General features: G+C 42.8%; 1 protein-coding gene across 2 annotated transcripts in view; it reads right to left on the bottom strand.

Annotated features, from left to right (window-relative positions):
- The window catches only part of NUBPL (NUBP iron-sulfur cluster assembly factor, mitochondrial), a 150505-nt gene extending 132896 nt beyond the window's left edge, over positions 1-17609 (bottom strand). Inside the window, exons 1-3 of one of the 2 annotated variants that reach the window (XM_074955824.1) lie at positions 17312-17609; positions 13938-14085; positions 9385-9419 (exon numbers count right to left, since the gene is read on the bottom strand). In XM_074955824.1, coding sequence (XP_074811925.1) covers positions 9385-9419; positions 13938-14085; positions 17312-17416 — 288 coding nt within the window. In that variant the 5' untranslated portion in view covers positions 17417-17609. The remainder of the gene's footprint in view (positions 1-9384; positions 9420-13937; positions 14086-17311) is intronic. The other variant, XM_074955825.1, reaches the window with a different exon arrangement.
- Positions 17610-17983: the final 374 nt, after the last annotated feature.

Below are 17983 nucleotides of genomic sequence, written 5' to 3'. Positions count from 1 at the left end.
GTACTTTGACCGGTCAAACTTTTACCCCCAATCAGGGAGATTGCAGATTATGTTTTCCTTACGCCATCAGCTCCTAACTGAATTTCGCACCCCTGATAATCTGTACTGTATTCCCTGATAACCAGAAACTTCTATGCTTGAACTCTGTACCGTTTTCTTTTTATTTCAAAATTATCTTAATAAAATTATTAAATCTCTGCATAGCAGACAACCACACCTGCAGGGATGGTTTGCTTGCACCTGGTCCTGGCAACTCACTCAACTCTCACCAGTGGTCTAGGTAGCTGTGTGTAACAAGGCCACACCTTGGGACCTTGCCTTGGCTTGAATGCTAAACCTACTGAGGGTAACTAAATAGTGACAAAACACTAGTGAAAGGGCATATCTGGCCCACTAAGTGCACAAAAGTCTCTAACGCTGAAGCCAGCAAAACAACTTTCTGTTTTTGTTATACTTTTGGAAGTGCTATACCAAGCTAGTGGATAGCTTACAGCAGTGTTGCAAAACAGATTATGATACACTGATCAACCAGAAAGACAAGAAGTCATGGTTGAATACTTGACAAATATTTGACAATAGAAACTAAACGAAGAATGGAAGGAGAAACAAAAGCATGCCAGCTTGCTCTTCGTCCAGACAAACAAGGGCCAACGTGTTCATCACTCAGAAACCGAGGTGGGGGTGCGTGAAAAGAATGCGATCAGAACAAACACAACCCCACACAGAACATAGAATTATGTGATGAACTTGAAGGATAAGACATGTATATAAAAGATTATACCACGCTAGAGCACTTGCAGTAATGGTTGACGAATTGAAAAGATATAAGTGGGAAATCACTGGTCTATGCGAAACAAGAAGGCAAAGGACAGTTCTATCATGATGAACTGATAGTGCACACCACGACGAAGTTTCACTGGTGGTAAAGTAGAAGGCAAGCCAGGCTCTTAAGGCATTTCACATGATATCGCCTCATACAATGAAGGCAAAAAATGTAATAAAGATGGGAGGTTTTAATGCAAAAGTAGGACTGGACTGGAATTCCTGGGCTCCTGCAATAGACAGATTTGGACTCAGTGAAGAAAACAAACAGGAAGAAAAGCCACTAAATTTCTGCCAAATCAACAACCCAGTCATAACAAACAGGCTACTTCAACAAAGAAAGCCGCAGAGGAAATGGATTGGATATCACCTCATGGGCAAACAAAGAGATGACAGACTTTATATTTGTGAATCGCAGATAGATATCAAGTGTGTTGTCATGCAGATCATTTGTGGCCAGTATCAGGTCATAAATTAGTGTTGGCATCAATGAAGTCAAGACTCAGAACCACCTAAAAAGTGCCGAAAACTAAGATTTATGACAAGGACAAATTGAAAGAGCTAGACAATCAAAAAAAAATACAAAAAAAAAAGCCATGCAGAAAAACATCACATCTCTGGTGAAAGAAAAAATGAATGTTGAAGAGACATGGAGCAGTGTAAAAAATGGGATTACAAGAGCAGCTGAATGCGCATTGGGCCAAAACAAAGAAAGTAAAGTAGCTAACGGATGAAATGCTGAAGTTGAGTGACAAGTGTAGGAAGCTGAAGTAAAGTGAAAAGGAAGACACTAATATAAGAGATGAGTACAATAGGTTGACCAGAGAGATAAAACAGAAAGCGGGGAGAAACAGAAACAACTGGATAAGCGAACTGTGAAGAATACACAAACAGAAAAATAAGACAACTGAGTCAGACATAAAAGTTGAAGATGGCAGTGAAAGAAAAGCTCAGGTAAATAACTGAGGATGAACAAGTGAAGAATAAACACTGAAAAGAATATTTTGGAAGAGCTGTAAAATGTGCAGAACACAGTAGATGAAATGGACTTGAGAAGCTTTCTAGTACAAATGAGGGAGAGCAGATACCAGAATTCTTAGAAAAAAGTACTAAAGATCTCAATAGAAACGCTGAAAAAGAAAAAAAGTGCTGGAAAATGACAACATAACCATAGAGCTGCTGCAAGCAAGAGAGAAACACAGAGGAAAGACCATGCAAAAAGCTATTCAACAAGATTTACAAAGAAGAGCATGTGCTGAGCTAATAGGGGAAAGCAATAATAGTACCAATCTATAAAGAAGGGAGATAAGTGAGTCCACGAACCAGAGAGGAATCATCTTATTGAGAGTTCCAGGAAAAGCATTCACCAAGACATTGTAGAAGCAAATGAAGAGATACACAGAAGCGGTGCTTGCAGAAGAACAGGCTGGATTTAGAACCAGTACAAAATACAATACATCAGCTATTTGTGATAAGACAGATATCGAAGGAGTACATAGAACACAACCAAAGCTGCTACAACGACTTTATAGACTTCAAACCCGCTTCCGAGACCATTTGGCAGACAGGGTTATAGTAAGTTAAGTTCTGAAAATGTATTGCATTCCTGAGAAATTGATCAAGCTGATGGAAAACATCTATGGCAAGTCAAGGAGTGCAGTGAGAGCAGACAAGATAATGGAATGGTTCAGGACAACTATAGGAGTGAGACAAGGATGCATGCTACCACCAGATTTTTTCAACTTGATACTGAAAGCAACAATGGCTGTTGCACTGAGAGATGCAACAGGAGTAGTCATATTATGTGGGAGGACAGCGCACAACTTCAGACTTTTAGACAACGTTGACCTCCAAGTATTGACCAAGGAGGATTGTCACAGGCTGACTAGCCCCTTAAGAGGGATCTGGGGTCAATACACCTGGACTCATTACCTGATTGCCTCCTTTTAATCAATCTGGCCTCATAGGTAATGGGTGGCTAGAGCTAGAGAGGTGTCATCCCCCCGCATATCTATTTTCTGAGCTACCCCACTGCCTGCCCAGTTCAGCAGGTGAAGCTCCACGTCTGGTGGCTCCAGGGCAAGGAAGGTGACAGAGTGGGACACTGCAGGGGGAGGTCCCCACCTACACACTGAATTCCCAACAGGTGGAACTAGATTCCTCAGTGTCACAAGGAAGAGCTGGCTTCTGAGCCACGCTTCCATGAAGGTTTGCTGGAAGGGGGCAAGAGTCCTGGGGGAAGGAGGTGGATCCTGAGGTGATTGAGAGGGCAAGAGGGAGGAGAGTCTCTGAAGAAGGGGGAGATACTGAGGTGATTGGTCTCAGTCCCCCAAGACAGGAGCCACCACTTTAGGGTGAGTGCAAGGCAGGGCCTGCTCCCTCATCCACCTCCCAAAGAATATTTTCACCAGCTGCCTATGCCTGGGCTTTGTAAGGGACTGAGTGCCTCCTAAAAAGGGGTATTTAATTATAACAACTTTAAACCCAGCTATGGGGAGGAAATCAAAAAGGAAAAGATAAGTAGTGTTGAAAACTCAGAGAGAGCAGTGAGGGCCAGGAGTCAGGAGCAGGGGAATGCTGCTGGAGACAACAAGGACAAGTTGGAGAGCTGGCTGAGTTGGGTCTGGGCTCCTAAGAGAATCAGGTTGGTACACCTTTATGGACCCATCTGAAAGTCAGAAAGGCTGCAACCCCAGGAAAAGGGTCCTGAGAAACCTCTTTACTCTATAGGGAAAAAAGCTGGGAAAGTAGCCAGGGAGGCTGAGGTTTGTTTGGCTGTGGACAACGGAAGACAGACCAAAGGTGATGGGGGAAGGGAGAGACTGTTTGCCAGGTGGGAGACTCAGAGAATCTAAGTTTGTCCAGTAGGAAGCTGGGAGGAGGAAGTCAAGAGTTGAAACAGTAAAGCGCCCAGACCACAGAAAAGAGAAACTGTGACCCACTGAGAGATTGGGAAGAGACTGTTTTAGTTATTACATACTAATGATCTAGCTTCGAGAATGGGTGTATTACATGACTCCAGTCTTGGTCATATGATAAAGAGCCCAAGGGAAAAGGAAAACAAAGGACAGATACTGCTAAGCTGCCCAAGACAAGGATGGGACGCTACAGAGCAGGTGTATACATCTGCAAGGATGTACAGAGAATAACTCACAAGATAGGCAAAAGGCAGAAAATTTGGACTGAAGATCAGCACGGAGCATACAAAAATTATGGCAACTGGAAGACAAAGAGGAAGACCAAGAACTAGAACAAAAGAGAAAATGTGTGTACCTCAGATGACTGGTATCCAACAATGGGAACTGTCAAGATGACATATAAAGACAAGTTGGACTAGCCACTACTGCATTTGGAAAATTCTGGAAGATCTGAAAAGCTGAAGACATTTCAAGAAACATGAAGCATATATGAGACAACTGTTGTGCCAAAACTGCTGAATGAGTCAGAAAGCAGATAAACGAAATATATTGACTGCAGATACGACCTAGCTGAGGGGAACAACAATTGATTCAAGGCTGTAGAAAATAAAAAATGAAGTGATAAGAAAATGGCTTGGGCAACAAATAACTCTGTTACGGAAGGTTCAAGAAAGAAGATTGCAGTGGTCTGGACATGTGTCCAGGAAGGACCCAGAAAGGAGATCATTCATGGAGATACATACCAGAATGCAAGGAACTAGAAATAGAGGAAGACCGAGGATGTGTTGGATAGATACAGAACTAAAAGACTAAAGATGAACAAAGCCGTAAAAATGGTACAAGACAGAAAGCTGCAAAGGGCACAACTCCATCATTATGTAGGTTCTTGTGGACCACAGAGGACAATTTATGAACGTCAATGTGGGTTGCACTGGAAAAGATCATGATGCCCAGGTTTTCCGCTGATCACAAGTTTACACTCATGGACAGGCTAAGACACTATTCCTACCAAGTGACATTGTCATAAATGGAGTTACTGTCCCCTCTGTTATTCTGGGGAACCCTGCATACCTCCTTTTTACTAGGAGTATGAATCCATACCCTGATTTCAGAGGCCCTGGCAAAAGAGGATTTAATTACACACTCAGCAGGTGCAGAATGGTTGTTGAATGTGCTTTTGGGAGATTGAATCCCATTGGAGACTTTTACAGAACCATTTGGATGCCAGTGTCATCGATGCTGTCCGAATTACCATGGCTTGCTGGGCCCTTCACAATCTTTGTGAAGCTAGAGGAGAGCCATTTCCCTCTGAACGGACCTATGACAGTGAGATCAGTACATTCAGTGAATCAGTACATTCAACCAGAAAGTGCACCTACCACAGCTGGAGCTGGATGCATCCAGGCAACAGAGATCAGAGATGCTTTGTGTTCCCACACTGTGGACTTGTCTGCCCAATGGAAGAGAGGGAATAGTAAAGTAACTCCTCACTTAAAGTCGTCCCGGTTAACATCATTTTGTTGCTGCTCAATTAGGGAACATGCTCGTTTAAAGTTGCGCAGTGCTCCCTTATAACATTGTTTGGCAACTGCCTGCTTTGTCCACTGCTTGCAGAAAGAGCAGCCCATTGCAGCTACCTGGTGGGGGCTTGGAACCAGGGTGGACCGGCAGCCCCCCACTCCCCCCCAAGTTCCTTGTGCAGCAGCTGCCCAGCAGGCTATCAGTTGCCAGCAGTTCAGGGGTCCCGCCCCCCACTGCCATGTGCTGTTCCTGCCCTCTACCTTGGAGCTGCTCCTGGGAGCCTTTTGCTTGTTGCACAGCAGGGAAGAGGGGGGCTAATATCAGGGTGTGTCCCCCCCCGCTGCTGCTGACCCTATCTCCCTAGAGCAGGGGACATGACAGGGCTCAGGACGGAGGAAGCTTGCAGGCAGCAGCTGCTGTTGCAACTTCCTGATCTAAAAAGGTAGTGTACTTAAAGTGAGGTCAGCATACTTAAAGGGGCAATGCGCTTCTCTCTCTCACACACACACACACACACACACACACACAGGGTGTGTGTCTCTGTCTGCCATGCTGTCTCCCCTCCCTCTATTTGTGCTGCCTTGTAGAGCGTGAGGCTACATTAACAACAATGTGTTAACCCTTGAGGGCTCAGCCGAATGCTCGATCATTTAGCAGTAAGGCATTCCCTTGGAAATATCCCATCCTCTTACTCCACCACCTCAACCAAGCTTCACAATCACCATCATTGCTATGTACAGTATTAAACTGTTTCTTTAAAACTTATACTGTGTATACATATATATAATAGTCTTTTGTCTGGTGAAAAAAATTTCCCTGGAGCCTACCTCCCCTTTACATTAATTCTTATGGGGAAATTGGATTCGCTTAACATTGTTTCACTTAAAGTCCCATTTTTCAGGAACATAACTACAATGATAAGCGAGGAGTTACTGTACCTTTATGAATGTGCTGGGGAGGGAGAGTACGGGGGCAGGTAGGGTGTTTGGGGAGACGTGTGGAATTTTAGTGCCAATGTGATGTACTTATGAATGACATGACCACATATAAATGGGGGAGGGTTATTATTCACAGTACAGAACCATAGGGTTAGAAGGGACCACAAGGGTCATCTAGTCTAATCCCCTACCAAAATGCAGGATTTTTTGTCTAAACCACCCAAGACAGATAACTATCCAGCCTCCTTTTGAAAAACTCCAGTGAAGAAGCTTCTACAACTTCCTTCAGGAGTCTGTTCCATTGTCCTACTGTTCTTACAGTAAGGAAGTTTTACCTGAGATTTAATCTAAGTCTGTATAGATTGATGTAAAGAAGTGATTGAAGTACGAACTGCTATAGATAACTATATTGAGGGATAATCTTTGCATACTAATTGTCCCTGCTCACGTGTTCACCTTTATTATTTTGAATATACATTGTATGATGTGAAGTAGTGACAGAAATAAACTTTCTTGATTAAATAAAAAAAAAAAAAAAAAAAATGTATAAACATGTGTAGGAAAAGTACAACATTCACCCATTGCCAGGCTGGTCAGCTGCCATTATCACACCAAAACCCCAGTAATAGCAGAACCTTACAGAAAAAACAAAAACAAAAAACCACCAACTTTCACTAAATGGCGCTGGGGGGGACCAATCCCGACTTAAGTTTTAACCCAGTGGTTAGAGTACTTACCTAGGATGAATGAGACCCCCCAGTTCAAGTCCCTCATCCTCCTGAGAAGAAGAAGAGATTTGAACATGCATCTCCCACCTCTCAGGTGAATGTCCTAACCACTGGGCTATGGGATATTCTGATGTAGTGCTCCCTCAATCTCTCCTGTTGAAACTGTTTCGCTGTGCATAAAATAATGAAAAAAACTCATTGGGCCAAAGAGAGAAAGACAGCAAGCATGAGGATGACTCTGTAGCTTTGTAGTTAGAGCACTCACCTGGGAGATCCAGAATCCAGCTCCCTGCTCCAATGACTTTTTTTCAAGTTATTTATCAACAGTGGAACAACTTCAACAGAAGTGACCGGCAGAGCCTTACATCAGATTATCCCATAACCCACTGGATAGGGCATTCCCTTCAGAGATTGCAACTCCCTGTTCAAATCCCATCTCTGATGGAAGAGGAAATTGAGCTGGGGCATCTCCCACATCCCAGGTGAGAACCCTAACCACTGGGCTAAAGGTTATGAGGGAGGTGGTTGTTCTCCTCCAGCTTCTTGTAAAAGCAGCTGTCATAAAACATACAGCTAAGGGTAGCATAAAATCCCTCCTTTACCTGTAAGGGGTTAAGAAGCTCAAATAACCTGGTTGGCACCTGACCAAAAGAACAGAAGAAGATCCTTTCATATCGGGGGGGTTTGTTTGTGCTCTCTCGGGTCAGAGAGTAGGACCAGGCAGAAAAAACCCTCTCCTAAAACCCTACCTGAAATAAGCATCTACGATTACAAAAACTGTAAGTAAAGCAAGGAAATGCGTCAGATTATCTTTTGTTTTAGCTTGTGAATTTTCCCTATGCCAAGAGGGAGGTTTATGCCTGTTTTTTGTAACCTTAAAGTTTTGCCGAGAGGGGAATCCTCTGTGTTTTATATCTTATTACCCTGTAAAATTACCTTCCATCCTGATTTTACAGAGGTGCTTCTTTTACTTTTTTCTTTATTATAAAGTTCTACTTTTAAGAACATTTTTACTGTCCTAAAAACCCAAGGTTCTGGTCTGTGCTCACCTTGTTTACCTATTTGGTTGGTATATTATTCTCAAGCCTCCCCAGGAAAGGGAGTGAAGGGCCTTTGGGGGATATTTTGGGGAAACAGGAACTCCAAGTGGTACTTTTCCTCAATCTTTGTCTAACCCACTTGGTGGTGGCAGCAATACCGTCCAAGGACAAGGAAGAATTTGTGCCTTGGGGAAGTTTTTAACCTAAGCTGGTAGAAATAAGCTTAGGGGGTCTTTCATGCAGGTCCCCACATCTGCACCCCAGAGCTCAGAGTGGGGAGGGAACCCTGACAGCAGCATTTGCATCTAACCCCAAAGAGTTTGCAGCTGAGAATCCCAAACAGAGGGAAGTGTCTCCCTTCCAACTGAACTTGGTCCCCAAACTGCCAGGGGGTAGGGCTTACGGCACAACCGTCACATTGGCACCTCCCATTAGCTAGCTTAGGCAGGTTGTCACCTAGCGTGCTGGCTTTTGTGCATCCAATTTGGAGGTGCCTACATCTCCCCATTCATTGTATAAGGAGCCTTAGGCGCCTAACTCAGGCTTGGTGAATCCCAATGATTTTGCAGGTACTTAAAATTTAGGCATCATCATACCTAAGTTTCTTTCTGAATCTCCTCCTATGTATATTTGCTCTATATAGCAGCTAATGCCCTATCCATACAAACAGTACTTTATAGATCTTCCTTCGCTCTTAGATATAACGGATACTTGCATAAGACACAAAGAACCTGGCCTACTTCTGAGAGGACTTACTTCAATGGAAGTACTCCCAATTTACAGTGGCTGGTGAGCATAATGAAGCTCTCTTATTCTTAAGAGTACACTGGTTCCAGCTGCCCATTTCTGACCTGAAATTACAGTCTTAGCTTTGTGATATCACAACTAGTTACAGTAATAATCTTGTGTTAGTCTTTACAAATAACTGACTTTAAGGCTTCAGGGAGACATTTAGTTCCTTTTTCTTCAGCCTTTCATTTCAACTATTTTTGTATATTAATTTCTCCCATAGAAAAGTAAACCTCTGTTACCATGACAGATGTTTTGAGTATTATCACCTACACAACTTTTTTTCCAAATCTGTCTCAAGAAAAAGTAGACCCAATGCTGTGCCAGTAGCCACTAGTATGGACCTATGTGCCCTTGCAGAATCACAGCAAACTCACTCAGACATTGATAGCACTGTACTCTGTCCCTAACAAACCCAGATGAAGGATCAGGACTACTGATTCATTCACTGTGCCAACATAATAAACAAATCAACATAAAACGTAAACTGCTATGAAAAATAAAGGAATTTACTCAAGAGTAAATACTTTGATTTCATTTAACTGGCGGCCCCCAATAGTAACTTTTTATTTACATTGCTCACAACAAACTAAGTTTATTTAAGTTTGATAAATAATTGTTCACCTACCGAATCATGTGCTGCTAATGCAAGGGCTATGTTTACTGTAAGAAAAGAAGAAGAAAAAAGTTAATCATAGCAGAATTTTATTTCCCAAATATTTTACCATATTATGAACCTCCACAAGAAAGGAAGAGACATCTAATATAAATATTGATCATGTGATTATAATTGCCACTTTAGTTCTTAAGGCTTGTCTTCTTCGCTGCAACAGTTAGGGCTTGTCTTCACTAGCAACGCTGAAGCGCTGGCCACGGCAGCACGGCCACACTTTAATGTGGCTGCGTAGTCGCAGCACAGCGCCGGGAGACAGCTCTCCCAGCACTATTTAAAAAAAACCCACCTCCATGAGGGGAATGGCTACCAGTGCTGGTGCACTGTCTACACTGGCACTTTACAGCGCTGAAACTTGCAGTGCTCAGGGGGGTGTTTTTTCACACCACTGAGCGAGAAAGTTGCAGTGCTGTAACATGCCAGCATAGACAAGCCCTTAGCTCAAGTCAATACACTTGAGTTAACCACCTAGCTCCAGTGAGAGCAGAGTTACCACACTGCAAAACAACGCAGGAGCTATAGAGTGAGTTGATCAGCAACACTGGATTAGCATCTGACGAGTTGTTTTAACTCAAGATGCTGCATCCCCATTGCATGATGAGCTCCAGCATTAGCAGCACTTGAGCTTCAACACCCCCCACACACACCCTAAAGGGCTAACTAGTTTGATCTTAAAGCACCACTTAACTCAAGCTAGGGATTTGTGGTTGAATGGAATCAGATTAGGGGAAAAACTTGAGCCATAGCTCAAACTAATAGTGCAACGAAGGCAAGCCTTTAATTTCTAAGAAACAGTGCAAAATAAAAAGAGGTTTTTCAAAAGGTTTTGGTTTTCTCTACCAAAAGAAAAGCTTGAGAAAAAATCTTTGAGATTTCTGTTAGAGAATTTAATACCAATTTGATTTTTTTAAAGGTGTACTTAAAAGGTTGTACTTAAAAACAAATTCATGCAGATTTCCTTACCACGCTCTCCACTAACCTTTTTAATTTAATGACCAGTGACCTGCACCTTTAAAAATAGGCTTGTGCCATTTTTTGCTTCCATATGTTTTTTTTTTTTTTAAACTTTTAATGACATTTTCTGTAATAGGAACAAAACCAGGTTTTTGCTTGTTACTTTAAATTTCAAATCTTATCTACCCTGGAAGTATCTGTAGCAGTGCTGCTTGGGAAATTTTCAACAATGGGGGAGAGAGGGGAAGAAAATAAAAGCAGATTCATCAAAACAAACTTTTACAGGAACATTCCAGTTTTGAAAAATTTACTCAAAGGTTTCTCAGGTCCAGTTTGGAATTTCTGGCCAAAACAAGAGAGACATTAGCACCTCAGCCTGGTGGCTAGGGCTTTCATCTTGGATGTGGAGACCTAGGTTCAAATCAGTGATCTGAATCATCCTAATAGCCAGGCTATTTGCTGTTCTCTGTTGGATAGGTCTGTCTGTCTCACTCTCTTACTTACTTCAAAAGGTCTCAAGTTCGCCCCAATACAGAACAGGAACATTTTTGAACTAGTGAAAAATTTTCACACAATGGGAAAATCATTGTCCACCCAACTCTAGTGTGGAAGCAACTTAAGAACTTGTGAAATTTGACAAGAAACTGAACACTGAGCAATTGAGAAGAATTTTTAGTCAGATGGTTTATATTGTTGTTTGTTTGTGTCAACCTTTATTTAACGCCAATACTTGGAAAGAAAGGATATTTTTATGAAAGATTCAACAACCCAACACCTTCAACTAAGGTACAAGACCCTCAAGAAGTCCTTCAGCAAAACCAGAAGGTTACTTGACCTTCCTAATAGTTCCAAGTTAAAAACAAACATTAAAAATAAAAATTAAATAAAAACCCCTTTAGGCCTTCGTTATACAGCATACAAAAAAAGGACCACAAACCCAAGTTCAATTCTCTAAAGCAGCTCGTCTGTCTTTTTGGTAACGAGAAGGACAAGACAGATTTGTTACAAGGTTGGCAGGGCAAGGAAAAGTTTAGACAAATTAGAAAAACAGAACTAAGATCTCTGCATGAAGAAATTCTGGCAAGAGGGAAAACTGGAAGTGGAAGAGAGGCATAAAGAGAGAGGTAGGAAGGAATAAAAATAAACCACTTAATAGGTGGATGGAAAAATAGTACAAGAGAGGAGAAACACCAAAAGAACAGACGGAGGAAGAAAAAGCTTTTTCCACACAAAATAGCACCTCCTCTCAGTCACTGACAGGAACTACTGTTTCCAGAAGATCCAAATCAGGTGTGTGAAAGTGACAGAAGAAAGAGGGAAGTTGATTTGACTTCTCCTAAAGGTAGAAAAAAGTTATAGGGCAATGGGAGAAAAGGAGAGAAACATCATTCAACAGTAAACACAACGGCTGATTAAGAAATAGTCTTGAATAGGCTTTTCCTGGGATTCCCATCCAGTTGTCCTAAAATGGAGGGGTGGTTGAGGCTGGAATGCAAGAATACTTAAGCAATGAAAAATATGGGAAACTGAGGCTCAGAGATACAGAAGTGAAAGATGGGGTGCTGAGGCCTGCAAAGCAGTCACATCCGTAGAAGTATCTCCCCAAGCGTCCTTTAACAAAAATGACAGGGTACACAACTTTAAAAGCAAGTTAATCCCAGATTTCAGCAGCAATGCAATGGGCTGAATAAAAATTCTGCAATTATCTAACCTTTAGATATTCATCTTAACACTGAAATTTGTTCTCATTTTGACAAATGAGCACTAAGAGACTGTTTTATCTTCTCAGTACAGATATGCAATACCCATTGAAAGGAGACTATAGCTCCAAAACACCAATCCTTGGACAGTGAATTTAGATTTACGCTACATCTTTGATATTTATTACTTTGTAACATAGCTGAGAGTGCAGTCCATATATATGGTAAAAGAACTGGAATCTCTGCCCATATTTTAAAAAAATATAGATTTTAATTAACTTCATCCAGACTCAATAAGTAGCCATGAATTCAGCTTGTTCATCTGTGGACATAAAGGGGTAAATTGTTTTTATTGTTGGAAAGTCAACTTTACAAACCATACTATCAACAACCTAACTAAGAACAGTGAATTACAATCACCAGCCAGCAAGCACACTGTAAAGAAATACACCAATTGATTATTCCTTATGATGTGTCCATAGAGAGATGAAATCTAAAATAAGGAAATTCACTCAATCTGTACTTCAGTTTACAATCACTATGGCAATTCCAAATTAAACATGTCTGTGTTTTGTTTTTGTTTCTTTAACAGCCTGCCCATTCCATGACTGGCAACCCAGAAAATGAACTTAAATATATATATATTATTTATGTAGAGCTATGAGTGTCTTTTTTAGAACATAGACTTTGAACAAAGTCAGAATCTGAGGATTTCACCAAGAAATATATATACACACCAAGATATTGCCTTCTTAATATGGATTCTTGAAGAGATTTTTAAATGGATTCACAAAGGCTAATATAAAGAGAAATATTTCTCAAGTAATTTTAATGTCAACAAGACTTTATTATTATTGAACAAATCTCTGCAGTGTTATCATCCCAAATGTAACATTATAGTTCTATTGCCGAGGAATCACAGTTAAAAGGTAAATCATTAGTTTGAAATCTAGTTAGATGGAGAAAAAAAAAGGAGTCAAAGCAGTTTGTACTATACACACACACACACACACACAGCCCCCTACCAATTTTTGTGGTTTGCAATCACTGTTTTGTTTTTCCTTGGGTAATGTCCACACAAACAACTGAGAAAACTGACAAAGGTCCTGATCCTGCCAGCTTCCCTACATGGGCAGATCCCTGCCTTCCACTGAAGAAAATGAGTCTCCACATGTGTCGGAAGTCCACCTGCCCTGAGCAGCTTCTAGTAGCAGGATCTAATGGAAGTCTAATTTAGATCCTGCTCCTGCAGTATGAGGTGTTTATAGGCAGACCTCTGCATCCATGTGGAACTACTCTGAACACAGGGAGACCTTGCAGGGGTATAAGGGCCTATCCAAAATGACTGGACTATAGGATCAAGGCATATGAACTCTACAAGGTACACAGTGAAACTGACTTACACAAAGTGTTGTGATTGTCAAATGCAGAAAGACACTCTCTTCCGCCCCCCCCCCCCCCGCAACCCTATTAAAATAATCTTAGATGTTATTTGCACAATTATAGATGAAAAACTTTCAAACTGACTGTCCTTTTAAACTCTTGCAGACTACATAGACGTGAAACTGACTTGTCTGGTTTTGCAGCTTCAGACTGAATGAAATACAAAAATTGCCTAATAGCTGAAAAGTAAAGTAGATTTTTTAAATGCTTTTAGTTTTTACTAATACTGCCATACCACAGATCTTTAATAAAGATAAATATGCATGTTTTTATTTTGCTGTTTACCACCTGTGTAATTTTGTTTATTAATGTATTTGTATAAAAATACCATGCTCTTATGCATGTTATAAAACAGAAATAAATACCAATACAATAATAAAAGTGGATGCCAGAGCCAACACGAAAACTTACCTGCTGTTGTTGACTTTCCAACTCCCCCTTTCCCAGAAGCAAAAACCAATACCTGCTTAACTCCTTCTATTGGCTTTTGTTTTGGAAGTCCTCGAGACATGATTTGGGCACGTTTTTCTTTTAGAAACCCATCACTGGTGCTTGATGACTTAAAAAAAAACAAAAAAACCCCACATATATACTGTTTTGTTACAGATGTACGAGTCCTGTACTCTTTGAAAGAAAAAATTTCAAAGCTGGATTCCAGGAAAGTAACAGTCACCTTAAGACTCAATGGCCCTGTCTACACTTTTGCACGTGAGTAGTCCTATTTATTCAGTGGGAATTATCTTGTGTGTACAGTTACTCATATACATCTTGCAAGATCAGGGCCTAGTTCAGGAGTGATCCAACTGATGTCAGTGAAGTTACAAGTGCGCAAAACCGGTAAAGTACTGCCAGCCTCAAGTGGTCAAAAATCACAAACTGCACACCCAAAAAATTTTAACTTAAAAATCCTGAGATTTCTAACAATAACGTTTAGATTCTTTTATTTTGTGCTTTTCTCTACAACCATGTGAGCTAGAAACTTATGTTAAAGAAAAAAAAAAGCACCCCACAAGCTGAGATTCTCACCTATTTATATGACTCCAGGTGCTGGGACCTGGGGGGGGGATGGTCTACCAGCTGCCATTGGCATTTTAAGCACCATGTCATCTAATCTTACTCAGAAAAGCAACTCAGGCTGACCCACTGATTAAAAAGGCAGAGGACACTGGTGGCCCTTCTACAGTAGGGTTCCCAACATTGCTAACAGCAATGAATCTGAACCACTGTTAGCAACAGTGGGTAATTTTTAACCTTGATAAGACTTTTTTGGCCTGATTCTGATCTGAATCTAACTAAACGAGTTTTACATATGTAACATCACAAACGTCACTGGAATTACTCCTGATTTATACTGGTTTTACACAAGAGCAGAATCAGATCCAATAATTTTCTATGTCCTGCAGACACCCTACTGTATGGTATATAAGGAATTTCAGCTAGGAGTTTGACACATATACACACACACGCCAGTCGACGTCTTGCCTGTCACCAGGGGCAACCTTAGACAAAAGTATAACATATAGATACTTGAGACCCTATAATTCTGGAGGATTGTCTGTGGGACAACCCAGGAAACACTCTACCATTGGCAGCTCCTCCTCCTCCAGGTCCTGTTGCTGAACTAATGTCTTGTCTACAGCAGGAAACTGACAGCATATCTACAGTAGAATAACTATTAAGCTGTCAGCTATTCAGCTATAACTCCCCTGTATTGTATGGCCACTCTATTCCAGAATAAAAGTGACTTTATTCCAGAACAATCACTCCAAAGGAGTGGACTAATCATTCCAGAATAACGAGGAGTCCCGTGGCACCTTAAAGACTAACAGATTTATTTGGGTATAAGCTTTTGTGGGTAAAAAACCCACTTCTTCAGATGCATGGAGTGAAAATTATAGATACAGGCATAAATATATAGCGGCACATGAAGAGATGTGAGTTACCTTACAAGTGGAGAACCAATGTTGAAGGCCATTTCAGTCAGGGTGGTTGTGGTCCATTCCCAATAATTGATGAGGTGGTGTCAATATCAAGAGAGGGGAAATTGCTTTTGTAGCGAGCCATGCACTCTCAGTCCCTATTCAAGCCCAAATTGATGGTTTTGCCAGCATACATGGCAGAGGGGCATTGCTGGCACATGATGGCATATATCACAATAGTAGATGTGCAAGTGAATGAGCTTCTGATGGTGTGGCTCGGCCCTATGATGGTGTCGCTAGAGTAGATACGGGGCAGAGAAGGCAACGGGGTTTGTTACAGGGACACCATTGGCCATCACATACAGTCCCCAGCTAAAACCTCTCCAGCGCATCATCAACAATCTACAACCTATCCTGGAAAACGATCCCCTACTCTCACAGGCCTTGGGAGGCAGGCCAATCCTAGCTTTTGGACAGCCCCCCAACCTGAAGCAAATACTCACCAGCAACTACACACACCACAGAAACACTAACCCAGGAACCAATTCTTGTAACAAACCCTGTTGCATTCTCTGTCCCCATATGCCGCTCTGCCCTGTACAATGGCCAAACCGGACAGTCTCTATGTAAAAGGATAAATGGACACAATTCAGACATCAGGAATGGTAACACACAAAAGCTAGTAGGAGAACACTTCAATCTCCCTGGACACTCACAAACAGATTTAAAAGTAGTCATTCTTCAACAACAAAAACTCAAAAACAGACTTCAAAGAGAAACTGCAGAGCTACAATTTATTTGCAAATTTAACACCATCAATTTGGGCTTGAATAGAGACTGGGTGTGGCTGGCTCACTACAAAAGCAAATTTCCCTCTCTTGGTATTGACACTTCTTCATCAATTATTGGGAGTGGACCACACCCACATGGACTGAATTGGCCTTCAACATCAATTTTCCACTTGTAAGGTAACTCACTTCTCTTCATGTGCCGCTACATATTTATGCCTGTATCTGTAATTTTCACGCCATGCATCTTAAGAAGTGGGTTTTTTATCCACAAAAGCTTACGCCCAAATAAATCTGTTAGTCTTTAAGATGCCACCAGACTCCTCGTTTTTGTGGATACAGACTAACACAGCTACCCCTCTGATACTTCATTCCAGAACAGACTGTCCCCCCCAATACCAAAACACCTACAGCTCAAAAAATTGGTTAGTCTCTAAGGTGCCACTAGTACTCCTTTTCTTTTTGTAAATACAGACTAACACAGCTGCTACTCTGAAACCTACAACTCAAAAGTTACTCTGCTTTAGCTATGCTAATCAATTTCCCCCATGTAGACAAGCCCGGAGATACAGCCACTTACCATGAGCAGCAAATATATCATTATGGGTTGTGCTGCCAAGCCCCTGAGACATAAAGCTCTTGCGGGACTGGCAGAAAGGGGAAGACCCGCTCCCGCAAAGGACCCTGCCAGCAGGACCCAGCAGCACGGAGCGAGTGAGGGCCACTGGGAGATCCAGTCCTCGCGGGCAAGAAGCATTAGGAGACCCAGCCCATGGTGGGGCGCATGCACCCCCTACACTACAGGCCCCGTCCTGTTGGGCCGGGGTCCTGCGAATGGGCCTTTCAGGGACCCAAAATGGGGCCTATTCCCTCACGGGACCCACCCCACAGTCCCTATGGGGGCTGCTAAGGGCCCCCACTTCACGTGGCCACAGCGCTCCCCAGGCGGGCAGACCTGCCCTACCCTTGGTGTTTGCGCGCCCCGCCGCCAGTACAAACAGCCGGGGCGGAGCCCGCGCCCAGGGAAGCGGCGGGGGTGGCGGCTCCGCTCCTCCTGGTTCCCCCGGGCTGCACTTACCGGCGAGCGAGAGGAGAAGGCGGCGCTGCTCCAGCCATGCAGGCGGCGCGGAGCCCCAGGGCAGAGCCTGGCGCATAGCGCCCGACTCCATGCCTGGGCCACCATCTCCTCTACTGCCCCGGGCGCGCTGAGATGGCGTCGCTTAACCCCGCCTCAGCATCCCGCCCCCTTCTCCTGTGGGGCCGGAGCCCAGCTCTTGGAAGGCGTCTGCCTGCCCCGCACCCTGCCGGCCCCTGTGTAAACCGCTCCGCTCCTTCAGGAAGGGGCCGTCAGCCGGAGACGCTGAACTCAATCCTCCCGCCCCAACGGGAGCGGAGGCTGCTCAACGCCTCCCTGACCTCAGGCCCGTGTAATTTGTACATTTAAAGGGCTCCACAGGAGGACGTGTGGCAAAACCCTTGCTTGGCGTGCACCGTGCGCTTGGCACTGCAGAGGCAGGGTTCTGGCATTATACTGGTTCATAGGCAAACGCCACACACCATGCAATTTCAAACAAGAGGGGACTGTTTCTTCGTCAGAGTTTATCACCGTGACACGCCACGAGGTCTGTGTCTACCATGGGTCCCTGTGGATACAAGGTCATCCTGATTCGTTTTGGGGACAGGCTAAAGATAACGCTCTCTTCATATATTAAGGGTTCCCGCCCATCTGTTGCCTAATGCTTTGCAAACC

The sequence above is a fragment of the Natator depressus genome, chromosome 6, assembly GCF_965152275.1.
Source record: "Natator depressus isolate rNatDep1 chromosome 6, rNatDep2.hap1, whole genome shotgun sequence".
Lineage (NCBI taxonomy): Eukaryota > Metazoa > Chordata > Testudines > Cheloniidae > Natator > Natator depressus.
This window is presented reverse-complemented; position numbering and strand designations above follow the sequence as displayed.